This window comes from Saccostrea cucullata, unplaced genomic scaffold (genome assembly GCF_032062105.1).
Source record: "Saccostrea cucullata isolate Sc308-1 unplaced genomic scaffold, CSIRO_AGI_Scuc_v1 ctg479, whole genome shotgun sequence".
Taxonomy (NCBI): domain Eukaryota; kingdom Metazoa; phylum Mollusca; class Bivalvia; order Ostreida; family Ostreidae; genus Saccostrea; species Saccostrea cuccullata.
This window is the reverse complement of record NW_026923428.1, coordinates 68,901-87,999: the sequence shown is the minus strand read 5'-3', so window position 1 is coordinate 87,999 and position 19,099 is coordinate 68,901. Positions and strand designations below refer to the sequence as shown.

Below are 19,099 nucleotides of genomic sequence, written 5' to 3'. Positions count from 1 at the left end.
CATTAACTATAATCCTGTCTCAAGCATTAAAGTGAATTATGAATAAAAGAACGTACAGAGAAAATGAAAACAGTAACTTAGACAAAACAAAACAAAATATAAATGAACAGACAAAATAAACTTAATTAAAACACAAATTATAATGAAAACAAATAAATACCAGGAGAAAATCTTAAATAATAAAGAATAGTCCAGGGACAGGCCATGTCGTCATTGAGTGACTTTTCCACCTTCATAGTCCATTAACAGTTCAGTAATAAATAAAAAGTCAACTTACATTCTATTGCATCTGCTTGGTTCGGCCGACAACGGGTTTACTGGATCATCTTTGGTAAATCGCTGACTTTTCTCTTCTCCCCTTAAATGTCTGAAATCCTTCGGTCTCAGCGTCAATTTGCTCCGCCCACGTCTGGGGGGACACCTCAGTGTCCCCCCTGTGGCACTCAGCTTAGTGCCAAGCTGGGTACAACTTCAGATCAACAAGGGAGTCTCCCCCGGACTCCCCCTCCGAAGGAGAACCACCCCGGTCCTGCTGTCTTGACTGAGAAGGGGTCAGCAGCCACTGACCCCCCCCCCCCGGGGACCCTCATGGTCCTCCGTGTGTCTAAGGGGGTGTGAGGACTCCTCCTTAGACTTGCCAAAAGTCTCAGTGGGCTTACTTACAGCCCCAAGTGATGTTTCATGGTCGGGGACACCCTGTTCCCTTCTAGTAGCGGCAGGCCTACTAACAGCCTGCTCAGATCTACCGACAGTCGTAGACTGAACCGCCGAAGCATAGATTAGGGGTTTAGTCTTACTAAATCCGTCAAAATGGGAGCACTCGCCCTTCAAATGGCCAACCCCCTCACACCTAAAGCAAACAGGGGGCCGACCTGGGACGAGAAAGAGACATTTATAACTATACAAGGAGGTAATATATGGTATGTAGAGTTGTTCCCCCTCTTTCATCCTGATAACTGCTGTTCTGACCCCTGTCATCACGCTATTCTTTGTGGCCCACTCTAACTTTTCTTCCTCCCCGTACTTGTCTATGGAGCGCCTGGCTTTCTCCTGAGACACCCAGAGAGGAAGCCAGTGAATCCTCACTAGTACGGAGACCCTGTCACAGGCCTGTAGAATGATAGTAGCTTTGTCTACATTAATCTGTCTCCCATCTAACGATGTAACTGTGTCCTGAGACTCGAAGGTCACGTACCAAGTGTCCCCACGCTCCATTTGCCAGACTGCCGATATCCCGTCTATCTCAAGGAACTCCGTGAATAGCCTGATAACGTCTCACCGTATCATACGGGAAGTCCCTCTGCTGGTCATCTTTATGGTGTGAGCCATGATCAGACTTGCGGACAATTCTTCAATATGTATCATTCTGTAAGAAAAGCTTCGAAAAATACCCAAAATATCGCCGGAATTAGTATTTGAAGTTTTGGAAGACTGAGTATTTTTGTAATAGTTTTCTGTTTGGCTATTTTAATTTCTTGTTGAAAAAAGAATTTAGACGTTTTTCATCGTCATCAAAACTTTCAGCCTTTCACCGAATTTTCGAGCCAGTGTAATTTTGCAGCTGAAACTCTTTAATTTGACTTTAAATTTCCTTAAATCTATCCATAAACTGACCAGGATTTTTATTTTCAAAATATTGCATCTGATAATAAGCCTTTTTTAATTGCTGTAATACATTACGCTTAACATTTGCTTTTTTCTTACAATAATGAATAGTAAAATTTTTAATTTGTTCTTTTAAATGTTCCCATGGTTCTAAATGCATATAAAACCCCTCTATTAATTCAGTCTAATATTAAGTAAATTGTTTGATAAAAGTTTTTTATCTTGTAGTAAAGAGTTATTAAATTTCCAGTATCACTCCCTAAAAGTTATATTATCGGAATTAGAAACATTAATTTCTAATAATACAATATCATGGTCACTATGACAGAAGCATAGCTCCGCTGCCCAGAACCTGTCCCCCAGGAACACTCACCCCAGACATGCCCCACTTCATGGCATTTGAAGCAGACCGGGGAGCGTCCTGGAATCACAAATAAACATTTGTGACCATGAACTTTGCTTTCATAAGGGATGGCTCTCTGTTCACCTTCTCGCATCTGAATTACTGCCTCCCGCACTCCTGTAATAACACCATCTTCTGTCTGATGACGTATCCGTATGATTTCACCGTACACCTCCAGGGCCTTGGCTAGGTCGGAATTGGACCCCCAAAATGGTAACCAATGGACACGAAGGACAACTCGTACTCTGTCGCAGGTATCGGTGTGCAAATAGAAACCATCCTTGAACGCGAACGTCTTACCGTCAATTCAATTCACGCATTCCGCCTTCAAAAGTCACATACCACACATCTGGTCTCTCCATCTGCCAGGCTGCGACGATTGTATCTAGACCCATGTCTCTAAAGAACTTGATAAAATCTTTCCAGGCAACTTTCGATCTAGGACCCTTCATTGTAAACTTCGCCGTATGCTCCATTATAGAAGTAGAGCTACTCCCCTCGAAGGGGGTACCTTCTATCATAATCAAAGACGCTAGATATTAATCTGATAAGAACAGATACTATCTTTGACCGTGGATCTTGGTCAGGTAAGGTATTAAAGCTTGATCGCCCTCCCTCATGGAGAGGACGGCCTCCCTCACCCCCGTTGCCACATTGTTATCTAAAACATGTTTCAGTGACTTCAGACAGTTCACCGTAATCCTTTCCCTTTCCCACAGACTTTCCCTACATCGTAATTTAATTCCCATATCGGCAGCCAGTGTATGCGGACAGTCACACTGATCCTATCGCATGCATTAAAATGCAATGTCAAATCACTTACCTTGGCTATTTCACCATTGAGCTGGTCCACGATACGAGGGTCCTCATGGGTCACAAACCAAGTGTTGGCCTTCTCCATTTGCCAAACAGCCAGGATGTTGATCTTATCGTCGAACTTAAGCAACAAGCGAAGTAACTCTCGTCTGCCGAATGAACTAACTGCTGGTCTGGGACCCTGCAAAAATACCTTGATAGTCCTCTCCATTAAATTTAGCTGGGGGTCATCCATCATGAAAGTTTTCCACAACCTAATGACTACACCATACATCCATCTGCCAGACAGCCAGGATCGTGATTTGCTCGTCAATCTTGCGTAAAAAGCGGAGTAACTCCCGTCTACCCTACGAATTCACCGATGAACGAGGACCCTGCAAAAAACCTTGACAGTTCTTTCCATAGGATTGAACTGAGTATCCTCCATAATGAAGCTTAAACCTAATGGAAAGAACAGATACTACACTTTGATCTTAGCCAAAAGGCCGAGAAGCGGTGCCAATTTCCGGCTCCGAAAAAAATCCCTGTACAATAAAAAATACACAATTCTTTTCACAATTCACAACAAGAAAACATTGATGTAATCATCAATTGTTGCCCGAGAAATATATAAAGTAAACAATGAAAATGAGTCTTGATCAACAAACGCTTCGATATGTGTAAAAAGGCATGCGTCTCAATGATGGAGACGATAGTCGCAAATACTTTTTAAAAACTTGTAGTCGGATAAAAATCAATCAAAAACGATACCATTTCAAACTTGATACAAATAATATAAATTGAAGTTAGACTCACGCATCATATATATTTAAAAATGTATTAATTTTCAATTTTAAAATATAAAACACGAACTGTGCAAAGTACGTTTTTATCCGAGAAGTAAAATTCAATGTTCTAAAAAAAGGGACCTGTCATTATTTCGATAGTAAATGATAAGTAACTTTATATATTAAATATGAAAAACGTACATATTTTTACAGATTCACTTTATGAAGTAAATATATTATATATCTCGTAATTTATAAACGGAAAGAACATTTTGATTATCAATCTTTTCAATGTTTAGAAAACCTATACTATTTTGGTTTGGGTTGTGTTTTTTTTTCTATTATCAATTTTTTCCCTTTCTCTTTTTGTGCGTGTTCTTTTTCTTTGTTTGAATTTTACAATGCGTACATAACTACTCCCACCCAAATCCCCATACACCAACACTTAAACTTATATGTATAGAGCAGCCCAGTCCTCCGGGCTGCAATGACCACGTTGAAAGCACCGTTTCTCGTCCGATCACCGCAGTTAAGCAACGTCGAGCTTGGTTAGTACTTGGATGGGTGACCGCCTGGGAATACCAAGTGTCTTAGACTCTATTTTGGTTTGGGTTGTGTTTTTTTTCTAATTTAAAAAAAAAAAAAAATTCTTGTAATTTTTTCCCTTTCTCTTTTTGTGCGTGTTCTTTTTCTTTGTTTTCTTTATCTTTCTTTCTTTTATTTCATTCTTTATTCTCCTTGGAGAATGGACCAGCCCTTTAAATCCTTAATGGGATGTTTTTGCATATATATAATGATGGTAAAATTTCAAAAAGACGACTCTGAGTATCCTTCATTCGATACCGCTTATCAAAATTTCTCATTTTGGAGATATAAAGAATCCAAAATTGGGCATTTTGGCCCCCTAATGGCCCCTTACTAAGTAACATATTATCAAAATTTTACAATGCGTTGATGCAGATTGTTATGATTAACATTTTTGCTTCAGTTATTTATAACAAAACATTGATGAATAAAGAGTTATCGGGTCATGTCAGAGCGACCTTTTGATTAGCCGATGAACTCATTGCCTCCAAAATTTGGTTATAGTTTGGAAGGGCGTCCTCTTTACTGGGGAACCTTAATGCCCTAGGAGTTTCGTAGTAAACAAAATATGCATTGCTAAAGCTGTGCTATGTATGAATGTGATGTGCGGGATATTTTGTATAGTTTGAGCTTTTTTGTTTACATTATTGAATTCAAATAAAGATGCCAGACTGGGGGGCTATACATTAAATTTACACCAAATTTTTTTTAATGCAGCCTAACACAGTATCAATGATAAACTTGAATGTGATTGGCCAACATTTTTGTGTTTATTCATAATCGAAAGGTCGCTCTGAAGTGACCACAATTAAGATGTTTTATGTGTTTGAGAAGCAGTAGCAGATTCAGAAAATCTAATTTTAATTAGATTGATGAAACATCTTAAGGTGAAGACCTAGTAAATGAAAAATGCCTACAGACATATCAAATTTGAGAAATAAAAACCTTTTCTGATGCTTGACAAGTAGCATTCGGGGCATAATCTGTAGGTATTAAAACATGATAAAAACTATATTTTAAACTGCCAATTTCAATAAAATAAAAAAAATGCTGATACATACTAGTGGGAGCTATTCAACTACATCAAAACTTTTGACCATGCTTTTTTTGTGAACTTGACCTCCCTTCTCTTTAATTTGTATTGCTTAGTTTGAAAGAAACAACTAAACATAGTTTTATTCAAGCATGCACTTCTCCATTATTAAGTCAGAATATATCATCTATTTCCAATTTTTAAGATATCAATTGAAAGAAACTGTCAAGATATTTTCATTAAATTTCATACACTAATACACAAATTTTCATGTTGCATTACTAATATACTCTCGGTGGGGCATTTGTGTCCTATGGACATATTTCTAGTTTCTACATAGTTCTGCTGAAGCCTTAAAGTATGGAAGTAAGAAATAGAATTCCTCGTCCTCGTCTGTCTCTGCATCCATCTGCTCAGCCCACGTCTGGGGGGGGGGGGCACCTCAGTGTTCCTCCCTGTGGCACTCAGCTGAGTACCAAGCTGGGTGCCACTTAATAACTCATCTACAAGGAAATCGCCCACGGACTCCCCCTCCGCAGGAGAACCACCCGGTCCTCCTGGCCTGTCTGGGAGGGGTCAGCAGCCACTAACCCCCCCCCCCCCCCCCGGGACTGTCATGGTCCTCCGTGACTCTAGGGGAGTCCGAGGACTCCTACTCCTGAGACTTACTAACTGTCTCCTGGGGCTTACTGATATCCGGATCATCACCGATCTCACCCCCGTGATGACACCGTCTTCCCGTACCCAGTCAAACTTTACCACGTCCCCTTTCTTCTCGAGACTCTTCCTTACATCGTCGTTGGAGATCCAGAGAGGAAGCCAATGGACTCTCACATTCACCATCAACCTGTCGCACGCCTGCAAAATAACTGTGATGTCGTCCAGTTTTAACTGTTTACTGTCCAGCTCATTCACGGACTCCTCAGACTCTAGAGTGACGTACCATGCGTCCGCTCTCTGCATCTGCCACACCGCCTGTATATCGTCAACTTCTAAGTTCTCTGTGAAGAATCGAATTACGTCCCTTCTGGTCAGGCGAGTCGTTCCTCTATACGTCATCTTGATGGTATGCGCCATTATCAAACTTTCTGACATTTCTTCGAAACCAATCATTTCTGTAATATAACTTAGAAAAACTTATTAATTTGATCACTTTGATCTTAGCCAAAAGGCCGAGAAGCGATGCCGATTTTAGGCTCCGAAAAACTCTCTATACAATGAAAAATACACAATTCTTTAGTGTTTAAGTCTAGTCTAACTCAAACAAAAATCTCGTGAGAGAGAAAAACATGAGTGAACTAAACAAAAATAACAGAACGTACAGAGAAAATGAAAACAGAAAATGAAAACAGAAACTAAGACAAAACAAAACAAAATAAAAATGAACAGACAAAATAAACATAACTAAGAGACAAATTATAATATAAGTAATTAAATAAAACCAGGAAAAGTTCCTTACATTGTATTGGATAGTCCAGGGACAGGCCGAGTCGTTCTCGAGGGAATGTACCGCCGCCATTGTCCATATAGAGTTCGTTCATTATCACTAATAAAGTTACTTATGGTTCGCCCTGCTGGGCACGGCCGACGAGGGACTCACCGGATCGTCCTTAGTGAGCTCGGACACTTTCCGTTTTCTCTGCACTGGTTGGAACCCTTCGTCGTCGTCCGTTTCCGCATCCATCTGCTCGGCCCAGGTCTGCGTGTGTGTCTGGGGGACACCTCAGTGTCACCCCCTGGGGTACCCAGCTGGGTACCACTAAGGATTTCTGCCATGAAGGAGTCGCCCACAGACTCCTCCTCTGCAGGAGAACCATCCCGGTCCTCCTGGCCTGTCTGTGAGGGGTCAGCAGCCACTGAGGGACCGTCATGTCCTCCGTCTGTCTAGGGGAGTCCGAGGACTCCTCCTCCCGAGACTTGCTAACAGTCTCAATGTCCGGGGACTTCCCAACAGCCCCTACCTCCTGAGACTTGCTAACAGTCTCAGGAGGATTTTTTCCCCCTGGGGATTCTGACTTCCTTCTTTGTCCTTATTAGCAGCAGGCCTACCAACAGCCTGCTGCCCGGGCATACTGACAGCCCTCGACTGGACCACCGAAGCAAAACTTCGGGGCCCAGTCATACCGTAACCTGACTGGGGACACTCCCCTCTGAGGTGAGCGACCCCCTCGCACTTGAAGCACCCTGGGGGCCAGCCAGGAATGACAAATAAGCACTTATGGCCATATATCTGGGTAAGGTATGGGATATGACCTTGATCTCCTTCTCTCATTGTGAAGGTCACTGTCCTCACGCCGGTGATGATGTCGTCCTCCCTCTCCCAGTCTAGATTAACGATGTCAGTATACTTATCGACACACTTCTGTACGTCCTCGTTTGTAATCCATAACGGCAACCAGTGTATCCGCATGTGAACTCTGATACGGTCACACGCCTGTAAATATACAGTTACTTGTTCGTACCTCAGTTCCTTCCCGTCCAGATCGTCAACTACGTTGGAGTCTTCATACGTGAGGTACCAGCTGGCAGCCTGCAGGCATCTGATCTCGTCATCTGCCATACAGCCACAAGGTTGGGAGCATCTAAGACGTCCTCGGAGAATTCTGTAACATCTCTCCGTGATAATCGTTTCTTGCCTCTCCACGTCAGCCTAATGGTGTGGGCCATCATCAGCGATTCCGTCATGTCTTCCAAATTCATAGTTAATCTGTAAGTTAAACTTACAAACACACTGTAATTGTGATCAAATCTTAGCCAAAAGGCCGAGAAGCGATGCCTGTTTTCGGCTCAGAAAAACTCCATATACTATAAGAATTACACAATTCTTTAGTGTTTAAGTCTTGTTTCTTTTCCTAGATACTTCTTTTTAAATCTTACTGAATTATAAAATCATTTTACATTGGAAAGAATTTTGTACTGATATTTTAAAAATTTTCTATTGACTTAAAAATGAAAATAGTAAATGTTAGGTTGTGTTAAATATTTTTTTAAAAGTCTTTGACAGCAAAAGGTATGTAATTCGTTTCTAATGCATAGGCTGCAATGCACTATGCAGGTGCGAGAAATTCTGAAACTCGGTCTTGAAAATTCAAGTTCAATCGAAATCCATATTTTTAGTTTTAGACATATAACACTTATATAACATTGAATTCAAATGATGACACAGGGGCAGTTCCAAAAATTCCATGACCACTTCGCCCATTTTATCCATTTCTCGTGATCCCCAACAGCTACCAGGCCCGTGCTTATGCCCTTCCCTACCACACAAAATTTATTAACTGTAATGTCTGAATTTAAAACTATAATACCAACTCCTCTACTTCTATTTGAACCAAAACTAAAATAGCACTTATTTGTATTAAATAAAGACTTAATAGATAGAACATTATTTATATTAGTGAAATGTGTTTCTTGTTTTGATGACGTACTACACAAAAAAAATAAACCTCCATTGTTTCGACCGATTTGCTTTGGGGTCGAATCGTATGGGTACCTCAATAATATGACCCTGACCTTTAAAACGCTTTTAAAAATAAATGAGCCATGCGGTGTTATAAACAGTGAAAACAAAGTAACAGATTCATTTTACATACACCAAGAAGGATTACTTTTTAGCAGAAACAAAAGAAAACAACAGCCAAATCTTCGCCAAACTTCTGACATGTCGAAGCAGTGAGCTCTATCAGTCAACGTGTTTGTATGGAGGAAATTCGAGTTTAAATCGACAACCTTGTTGAAATTAAAAATGTTATTTACTTGCACAATTTACTGTGTTGGTGTTAATTTATACATTTGCTTTATTGATTTAAATATAATTAATTATGGAAGTTTAAAGCTTTATTCTGAAATTTAGATGTAATGTTCAAACGTTCCTTTGTGTTTTGAGTCTTGGGTAATTAGGAAAGATAACTCTTGAAAAAGGACTTTTTATACCAAATATTTTCTCAATTGGAATTTTCATTTCGTTGAAACATTCTTCATTCTATTGGTCACAAGCAATTCATTGAAATATATTCCTTGTCTCTTCAGAACTCATTTTAAAAATATTTTATGCGCATATTAAAAAGATAATGACATTCATTGTTTTTTAGAAGAAAACTATTTTTTCTAATAAAATTAATATTATGTATTATGAGGTATTTTCATTTTGTGTACTTGTCTAAGAAAGATGTCCATCGTTTGACACTGAAAGTTCTGAAATTCTGGAAATAATAAACTTGAAATAAAACATTTCACCAAAATAAAAAGAAAGTTAAAACATTCTCTAAAAAATATTTACGATATCAACATCTCCATTTGGATATTTGGCATCTACATGATAAGTGGTGCTGTCATGAAATCTAAAACAAACTGTGGATGTAATGAGCCACCTTAAACTTTGTATGAGGAGTTCGGATTTAGACTGGGGATTTAGAAGCCCATTGATATTAAGCGTGACGATTCTAATGGCCATTGTTATGTAATAATAGAAATCGTCTCAAGGTCAAACGCAGGTAGTGAACAGGTGTTCGGAACAGGTTTATACTATGAAAGTAACTTTGAAGTAAGAAATTAGCATGAAAAAATCGTGCGTGTATTGAAGGAAACCCTATAACTATAGCAATAAAACAAAAACAAATATAACTTAAACATGAAACAGAATAAACATCACAATAAACTAATATTAACATGAAAATAGAACTTATAAACTTAACATATAATTTTAGACATAAAACACACACAAACACACAAAAACTCACGATCAGCTTGAACCGACTCTCCCTGGGGACCACCGCGGTCCCCACCCTTGTCCGTGGGAAGCTCCGGGGCTCCTCCCGAGGCTTACCGACAGCCTCCCCGGTCACTTGTCCTGGCTTACTAACGGCCGACGATCTAACGCCGTAGCGTAGCTTCGTGGCTTATAAAATGAGGGACCGGTTGCCATATAATGGCAATCTTGTGTCAAATGGCCCACTTCGTTACACTTGAAACAAATCGGTGCCCTGCCGGGCACCGAAAACAGACACTTGTTCCCAGAAATCTGGGTTAAATACGGGATGTGGGATCGGTCACCCTCCCTCATGGAGAAGACAACCTCCCTCACACTAGTAGCGATGCCATTCTCAGAGACGTGTTTGGTAGACTTAATTTCCCTATATACACTTAAAGCCTCCGTCACCTTTTCATTAGGCTCCCATATAGGCAACCAGTGAACCCGTACAGTCACCGTGACACGGTCACACGCGTTCATATACAGAGTCAGGCCATCGGTCTTCACTACCTCTCCATCAAGACGGTCTACAATGTTAGTATGTGTAAAGGTAACATACCACGTGTTAGCACACTCCATCTGCCACACTGCCAGTACTTCAACCTCATCGTCGATCGCCCGGACGAAGCGCAGTAACTCTCTCCTGCCGAATCCTGTAACTGCCTAACGAGAACCCTGTAATGACACTTTAATTGTTCTTTCCATCAAATTCAGCATTGTATCATCCATGATGAAAGTTTTCCACAAACTAATGACTAGACCATACACATTGATCTTAGCCAAAAGGCCGAGAAGCGATGCCCATTTTCGGCTCCGAAAAACTCTCTTTACAATAAAAAACACACAATTCTTTAGTGTTTAAGTCTTGTTTCTTTTCCCAAATACTTCTTTATAAATCTCAGTGAATAATAAAATCATCTTACTTTGGAAAGAATTTTTTTTACAGATATTTTAAAACTTCGGGGTCCAGTCGGCCTGAAACTGGAGTTTGGGCACTCCCCTCTCAGATGGCCGACCCCCTCGCACTTGAAGCACACAGGGGGCCGACCCGGGACCACGTACAGGCACTTATGGCTGTAGATAGATGTTATGTAGGGAATAAAGGCTTGGTCCCCCTCCCTCATCCGGATCATCGCTAATCGTACTCCAGTGATGACGCCATCCTCCCTCACCCAATCAAACTTCACCACATCTCCATATTTCTCTAGGGTCTTCTTCACATCTTCATTTGATATCCAAAGAGGCAACCAGTGTACTCGCACGTTTACCATGAGCCTGTCACATGCCTGTAAGATGACCGTGATGTTATCCAGCTTGAGCTGTTTGTTGTCGAGTTGGTTCAAACACTCCTCGGATTCCAGCGTGATGTACCAGCAATCTGCTCTCTGCATTTGCCAAACAGCCTGTATGTCTTCGGTCTCCAGGAACTCGGTAAAGAATCTGATGACATCTCTTCTGGACATACGAGTTGTCCCCCTGTAGGACATCTTAATGGTGTGAGCCATTAGAAGACTTTCTGACATCTCGTCAAGACTGGTCATATCTGCATTAGAAGCTTCGAAAAACTTTATATATATATATTTTTTTTTTATTAAAATAATTTATTCATTGAATCAAATACATATTACATTATATGTACATTTTAAAACAATTATATAAACGATAACAGTGTTACTTTACTAACAAAGTGTAAGTTAAAACGAGCGTTATATAAATATAAAGAGATATACGTTGTGTTTTTCCGTTTTAACTGAATTTACTGGATGTACAAATTTATTGCAGAGGATGAATGAAATTGATGTACATAAAATATTATTTATATATTAATACTGAAATTATATCGATGGACATTTATTTTGTAAGAAATATTAAAACAGATGGACATAGCAGATTGTATTTACTACGATGGAATTTACGTTATAAATTTATCAATGGAACAAAACCGGTTCAACGGGTATCACAGGTAGTACATGTAAACATTAAATTCCAATGTTAAAGTCAAGGTTATTAATGTTGACAGAGCAAAACAGAGAAGTGCGTAACCAATATGTGTAAAATTTAGTTTCATCAAATCTATAGAAATCAGCTTTTATTCTAAAAATCAATTTATTAATGTACATCAGGATTAATCTGTCTGAGTTAATATTTTTCTTTTCAAATCTAACTAAACATCTAACTTTCCAAATTGTGGTGCACATCAAGGATATTAAATATAAACATACAGATTCAATCTCTTTGTTAAAAATATCTATAGGGAAAGTATGAAATCGGATATGCGCAATATTGAAACGTGAAAATTTATCATGTGTAATTACATTTAACCAGTTTTTAACAAGTATAACTAGTGGTTTTACAAATGTGCATTCATAGAGGAGATGACAAACAGTTTCAGTATTAGTTTTACATAATGGACATATTTTATCTTTACAAATTCTAAATCTATGTAAATAGTATGTAACAGGTATAACTTCATGAATAATTCTGAACATAACATCTCTGCAATGTTTATCTATAAAATCATAGTCTGAAAACTTCTTTAAAATCAACACTTGGAAAAATCTTAATGATTCTTGGTTTAGTTATAACCTCTTCTAATAACAGGGGCGTAGCTAGACGTAAATGATGTGCACGCCAAAAAAGGCAGGGGGTCTTGATGCCCCCAGTTGGTCTAGGGGGCGAAGCCCCCGGAAGCTCCTGGGTTTTCACGTTTAGACTGAACAAAATTTACGGTATTTTTAAATATATAACGTTTGCTACGAGATGAAGTCAACTTCGCGATATTTTGATTTATGAAACCAAAAAATAATAGATCTATTAATATTTAAAAAATATTTCTTTTTTTTTTTTAATATAAAATCATGTGCATTGCCTGAATTTTTGTGATTACTTTAAAAAGGTATTTTTAGTTCCATTTTTTGTCTAATTCTTAAATAATGAAAATAAAACAAAACAATTTCAATCCAGCAAATTTAATTTCCCCAAAACGTGCGGCGTCATGTTTCGTATTTTATCGTTTAGCCTTTACCTAAAATTCTCCAAAATCCATTTTCTGGATTTAGAATTAACAAATTGTTCCTTTGCTTTTTCTATATCAATTTTAAAATCTCTGTGAATATGGAGAAGTCCAAGCGATGACAATCTGTCATTTCTCATAGTGGAACGGACGTACGTTTTCAGTCGCCGCAAAACGCTGAGGGACCTCTCTGCAGTTGCGCTTGCTACCGGCATGGTTAGCAATATGAATATAAATTTTATAAAAATGCACAGTAATTTTTTTTTGGACTAAAAGATGTGCACGCCATGGCGTTCTGGCGTATAGGCAGCTACGCCCCTGAATAAAATTGTATAATATTGTTTAGTTGTCATATTGCCAAATGAATAATTGTAATTATCATTTTTGATTTCTAAAAACTCTTTCAAATCTTTCAGACATTGTTGATAAAAAACAGGAATTGTTTTTGAATGAGGTCGATTATTACTTGCGAAAGAAGGTTGAAATTGTCTTAAGCTTAGGCCAATCCAATAAACTGACAAAAAAGTGTACTTAGAATCATTGTTTTCTAAAATATTCTGTAAATGTTTTAACCTTAGAGATTTAAGTTTTAAACTAATATTAACCATATCCAGACCACCATTTCTTTTGTAATTATAACATACTGTTCGCTTAATTAGTTCATATTTACAAGGCCATAAAAATTTAAAAATTGCTCTCTCAAACTGTCGTAAATAATAATTAGGTAACAAACAGACTGAACCTACATACCACAATTTAGCGCACGCCAATACTTTTGCGACCATGGATTTTTCGTTGTTTCCAAAGATTCAAAGTTTTAACAAATTTAGTAAGAATAGGTTGCCAAATATCATCTGAAGTAACATTATTACCAAATTTAACTCCTAATAGTTTACAATTTTCTACCCATGAAATGCCAAAAGGATGATCTGATCTGTTTTTCCATTTCCCCAGCCAAATACCCTTTGTCTTTTGTAGATTGAGTTTTGCACCTGAGGCACTTCCATACAGCGTGCACCAATACAGTACACGCTCTATGGAGGCGTCACAGGTACAAATAGCCAGACTATCGTCAGCGAATAATGATAACTTAGCCGTTTTTGAAGTACCCGGTAGTTTAATACCTGGAATTTTATCATCTTCCCGAATTTTGATGGCGAATGGTTCTAAAACTAAAATATATAATAATGGGCTCAGGCTGCACCCTTGGCGCACCCCCCGAAATAAAGTAATAGGTTCCGAAATATGATTATTGACAATGACTGAGGAACATACATTTGTATATAAAGTTTTTATCCATCGAATTAGAGAAGGTCCAAAGTTATAGGCCGAAAGTGCTTGGAAAAGAAAATCATAATTTACGCGATCAAAGGCCTTCTCTTGATCTAAAGAAATAAAAGCCGCTGGGAGCTGTTTTTGTTCACAATAATCAATGATGTTCCTCATTAAATGCAAATTATTAAAAATGGTGCGCCCTGGCACGGCGCAGGTTTGATCAGTGTGTACTATATATTCTAAAACTTTTTTAACTCTATTTGTAATTGCTTTAGAAATTAATTTGTAATCATAATTCAACAAAGAAATAGGTCTATAATTTTTAACATTTTCCGCATTCTCGGGATCTTTACAAATTAATGTGATATAAGGGCCGGTACACACGATTAGGCTTGCCTCATAAGTCTAAAAACTTAAGTTTTGCAAGCCGTACGGCTGTCCTGTACACACGCTAAGGCAAACCTTATAAGATTATAAACAACATTACCATAAATTCCACGTGTTTTTAGTCCAAAACAATCCATAAATTTTCAAAATGGAAGACGAAGCTACTGGTGCAGTAGCAGTAGTTTTACTTGCAACTGCATTCGTGCTCCTTAAAAAAAGAAAAAGGTTGAATAGACGCGTTTGGACGCGCCCCTGGATACAGAGAAGATCTCTTCATGGTGCACATAATGCATTTTTGCAGGAACTAAGCTTAGAAGATCCCAGTGCCTTCAGAAACTTCCTCCGCATGGATGAAGACTCATTTATGGAGCTATTACATTTAGTAACTCCACACATAAAGAGACGAAACACAGTCATGAGAGATGCCATTCCGCCAGCAGAAAGACTCTCCATCACATTAAGGTTTCTTGCAACAGGTTAAATATTTTACATATGTTACATAAAATGCTCCATCTCTAAATTAAAATGTGCAGCATTTCTTAAAGAAAATATACCAATGTACCAATATTGTTAAACTATGTATAAAGATACTTTTAACGTGCTACAGAGAATGATTGTCTGTAAAGCCGCTTTGCTACGATGAAGTATATGATTTATAAATATGAATTTAATCCCTTTTTTAATAACTTTTGTGTTTATTTTTTCAACATTGATCACATTAGTTATGTGATTTTAAGACTAAATATGGCGATCAAATAAAGAAAAAAAAACTTTAAATAATGTTTAAATGCGTGATTCATTTTGCATCAATATGTCCATATAAGACAAGGTATCGAAGAGTCTCATTCCAGATTGGGCAATAAACGATGTGAATTAAATATCGGTCACATTTTTAGAAATTGATTTTAATTTATATTTTTTCTCCTTTATAAATAAGATATTGTACTGTAAATGGAATTTTAAATATGTAATAATTTGAATAAGGCAATAGTCTCCATTATAAGAATTTTTTTTGTACAATTACCGTTAAAATGGAAGTTAGATATCATTACCCCGTAGTTCATAAGCTAATGGTCACTTTTTAAAATATAAAATACAAATTTTGCGTGCCTACCTTTCTTTAATACGCACCTAACCTCTCTAGTTTCCCATAGACCTAATGCTAATACTGGTCGATACTATAGCTAATTCATCACTTGTTATCCTATATCATGATAAATACTACAGAATCATTAACTAAACCAAGGACCTATATACAGGTCTTGACTACACAACATTTATTAATAAATTGGATTATGAGGTTTTTTTAAGGATAAAAAAAATAATTTTTTTAGCCTGTAGGTCGGAAAATCGCCTAAATAGAGAATGAATCTGTAATTTTTTTTTCTACGGGTATTTGGAAGAAATTAAATGATAAATCTCTTGATATTATATTGCAGGTGACACTTATCAATCTCTCGTGTACTTGTACAGAATCCCAAAGCAGACTTTGTCTACTATAATTCCTGAAACATGTACAGCCATTTATAATGTTTTAAAGGAAAGATATTTGAAAGTAAGTGTTTCTTTATGAGTGTACACAGTTGTATGTAGCTGAAAGGAAATATAATTTGAAGAATTTAGGATTTCACAGCTATTCAATAACTGTTGTTCTACTTGGATAAAATATCTTTATTTCCTATCTAGCTTGTAACACGAGCTTTGATTGGTCACAAAGTCGGGTGTAAATATCCGTGCACCCGACTTGAGCCGGGTGTAAATAAAACGTGACGTCACAATGCATACATTCTCTATGATAAAAGCCAAATAACATGACGTCACGATGCATTGTAGTAAGTCGTTATCTTATCGATAGATTGAGACACATTCTGATGTTTACAAAGCATTTTTATAGGTACAAAGGAAATAAATTCGTTATCCAGGTCCAATCAAGGGTGTACGGGGATTTACCCCGGGTTTTATTCCATACACCCTGCGGCCTCAGGGTGTATGGAATAAAACCCGGGGTAAATCCCCGTACACCCTTGATTGAACCTGGATAACTAATAATACTTCCCCTGGCCTGTGCCAAGGAGAAAAAAAAAACAACAAAAACAATTACACTTCTTACATAAGAAAAATTCAAATCAAGTACAATCATTTCTTTATTGATCAAATTCTGTGGCCATTAATGCAGTCATCTGAGTTAATGGATTCATTGTATTTGTGGAAGAATTACATGAACTCAAAGATGCTAAATTTGAAGACGTAACATTGCTGAATTGTGCATCAAAAATCAATTGTTGAATTTTAATTTTTAACAAAGATTTTTTTCTGGGATCCTTAATTTTTCTGAGCTCATTCGCAATAAGTTTTGCAAAAACAGTGTCCTCATCATCACTCTCTATTTTCCGCGCTTGAATGCTCGACAGAGCAGAAACGGCCTTCTCCATTACTTCCTCAGGCAAGTTTCTTTTCTTCTTTTTTGAATTCATGGTTTCCAGTTTTTTTGTCATCACTTTTCTCATCCTCTTCATCATTTCTTTGGGAGGTATTGCTTGTATCCTACAAAACAATCTTTGTCAATTTGTTCTATTTTTTTTTTAGGTACCATCAACCCCAGAAGAATGGGAACGTATTGCAAATGATTTTGAAATGAAATGGAACTTTCCGAATTGCATAGGGGCAATTGATGGGAAGCACATTACCATAAGAAATCCTGTGGGGAGCGGATCCCGCTTTTATAATTACAAAGGGTTCTATAGTATAGTTTTAATGGCTGTTGTTGATGCCGATTATAATTTTATTTACATAGATATTGGCTGCAATGGAAGAATTAGTGACGGGGGTATTTTTGCGAGATGCTCACTTCATGAACGCCTAGAAAATTCTACCATGTCTCTACCACCACCAAAGCCACTGCCAGGACGTCGGAATGATACACCGTATATAATTGTTGGTGATGAGGCTTTCCCCCTGAAACCCTATTTACTGAAACCCTATCCATCACGACAACTTGATGATCCGGCCAAGCAAATCTTTAACTATAGTCTCTCTAGAGCGCGTCGTATTGTAGAGAATGTGTTTGGTATACAGGTTTGCAATTTTCCAGACACCTATTGCACTAGAAATTGAAAAAGTTGAAGGCATTGTATTGGCAGCATGTGCACTTCATAATTTTTTAAGAGCAAAGTCCCAGGATGTATATATGCCCACAGGAAGTATGGACTGTGAGGATTTTGAAAAAATCAGTATTATCCAAGGGGATTGGCGTAGGGGTCCAACTCCCCAGGGTAATTTCATTGCTTTGTCAAGTCAAGGTGGAAACAGAACAAATATTGGGACAAGGGAAATTCGTGACGAGTTTTGCGATTATTTCTTCACAAACAGACAAGTGACCTGGCAGTGGGATAAGACAAATTGAATATATATATATAATTTTATGAGATATGGTTAATAAATAATTGTTACCAATGTGCTCATCTTGGAGTGATTTGTTCTCTAAGGAAGCTGTCCAAGGTTGCAAAAAATGGCCACTTTGAAGTGTATACATCACTAATTCCAGATCCGCTTTTTTTGCTTGACCTCATTTTTTTTAATTCTTTGGCATAGTAACATCTCAAGCTTTGTAGCTTGCAATTAATTTTGGTGACTGTAATAAAAAAATTTAACAAAAGATTTTAAGTGTTTCAAACCATGATTATGACACAACTTTAAAAAAGATTATTCATATTAAAACAAACTAGAGATACTGTGAGCGATGAGCTCACTAAATGATACCCCCGCGGCCCCGCCTCCCATATGGTTATAACTGGCGAAAAATTAAGTCCATGTTTTCCTGTGGCCGGGAAACCCAAAATATGTGTCTGATCAAAAAGTAAAATAGGAGGTGCATAATGGCAATATGTAATAAAGATTCTGTGAAAGTTGCATCAAATTTCATTCAGTGGTATGAGAGGAGTTGCGGATAAGAGATGGGTACCCCAAAGCGTAACAGACGGACGGAATGAACGATTACTATATACCCTCCCGCTTTTCAAGCGGGGGGTATAATAAAGCATTCTGATTCTCGTTCTCTCTCTCTCAACTAGAGTTAAGTGGATTCTTTATATGGATCTTTTATTCACATCTATTGCTTTCCTCAATGAAGGACCCTCTCTAAACAAGTGCATTTTTTTCGGACATTGAGAAAAATATATCGTATTGTTACCCTGGCCTGGCAGAATCTATAAAGAACAGGAGAGGTGAAACACGTTATGTTTATTTGGCGGGTTTCAGTGAAAAGAAATATATCAAACATACAATATATGCATTATTACATATACATGCACTCATTAATTAATCTTGGCCTTTTAAAATGTAAAGATTTACAATTATTTTTTTAATGTTTTTGACATCAAAATATCACTGACTAGAATAAAACATGTGACAAGCAACTTTCGTATTGATAATTTATCAATAAAATATTTAATAATACCATATTTTA

The 19,099-nt window shown here is 37.7% G+C and overlaps 1 protein-coding gene, 1 non-coding gene and 1 pseudogene across 2 annotated transcripts; 2 read left to right on the top strand and 1 right to left on the bottom strand.

Moving 5' to 3' along the window:
• Positions 1–3,134: 3,134 nt before the first annotated feature.
• Positions 3,135–3,321, bottom strand: LOC134264003 (U2 spliceosomal RNA). The gene has a single exon (XR_009991432.1). It is a non-coding gene; the product is annotated as a U2 spliceosomal RNA (small nuclear RNA).
• Positions 3,322–4,071: 750 nt separating this feature from the next.
• On the top strand, positions 4,072–4,188 carry LOC134263977 (5S ribosomal RNA; annotated as a pseudogene).
• Positions 4,189–14,980: 10,792 nt separating this feature from the next.
• On the top strand, positions 14,981–18,037 carry LOC134263958 (uncharacterized). Its single transcript, XM_062746303.1, has 4 exons — positions 14,981–15,110; positions 16,074–16,189; positions 17,221–17,696; positions 17,800–18,037. Exons 1-4 carry the CDS (start codon positions 14,981–14,983, stop codon positions 18,035–18,037), a joined length of 960 nt encoding a protein of 319 aa, XP_062602287.1.
• The last annotated feature ends 1,062 nt before the right edge of the window (positions 18,038–19,099 follow it).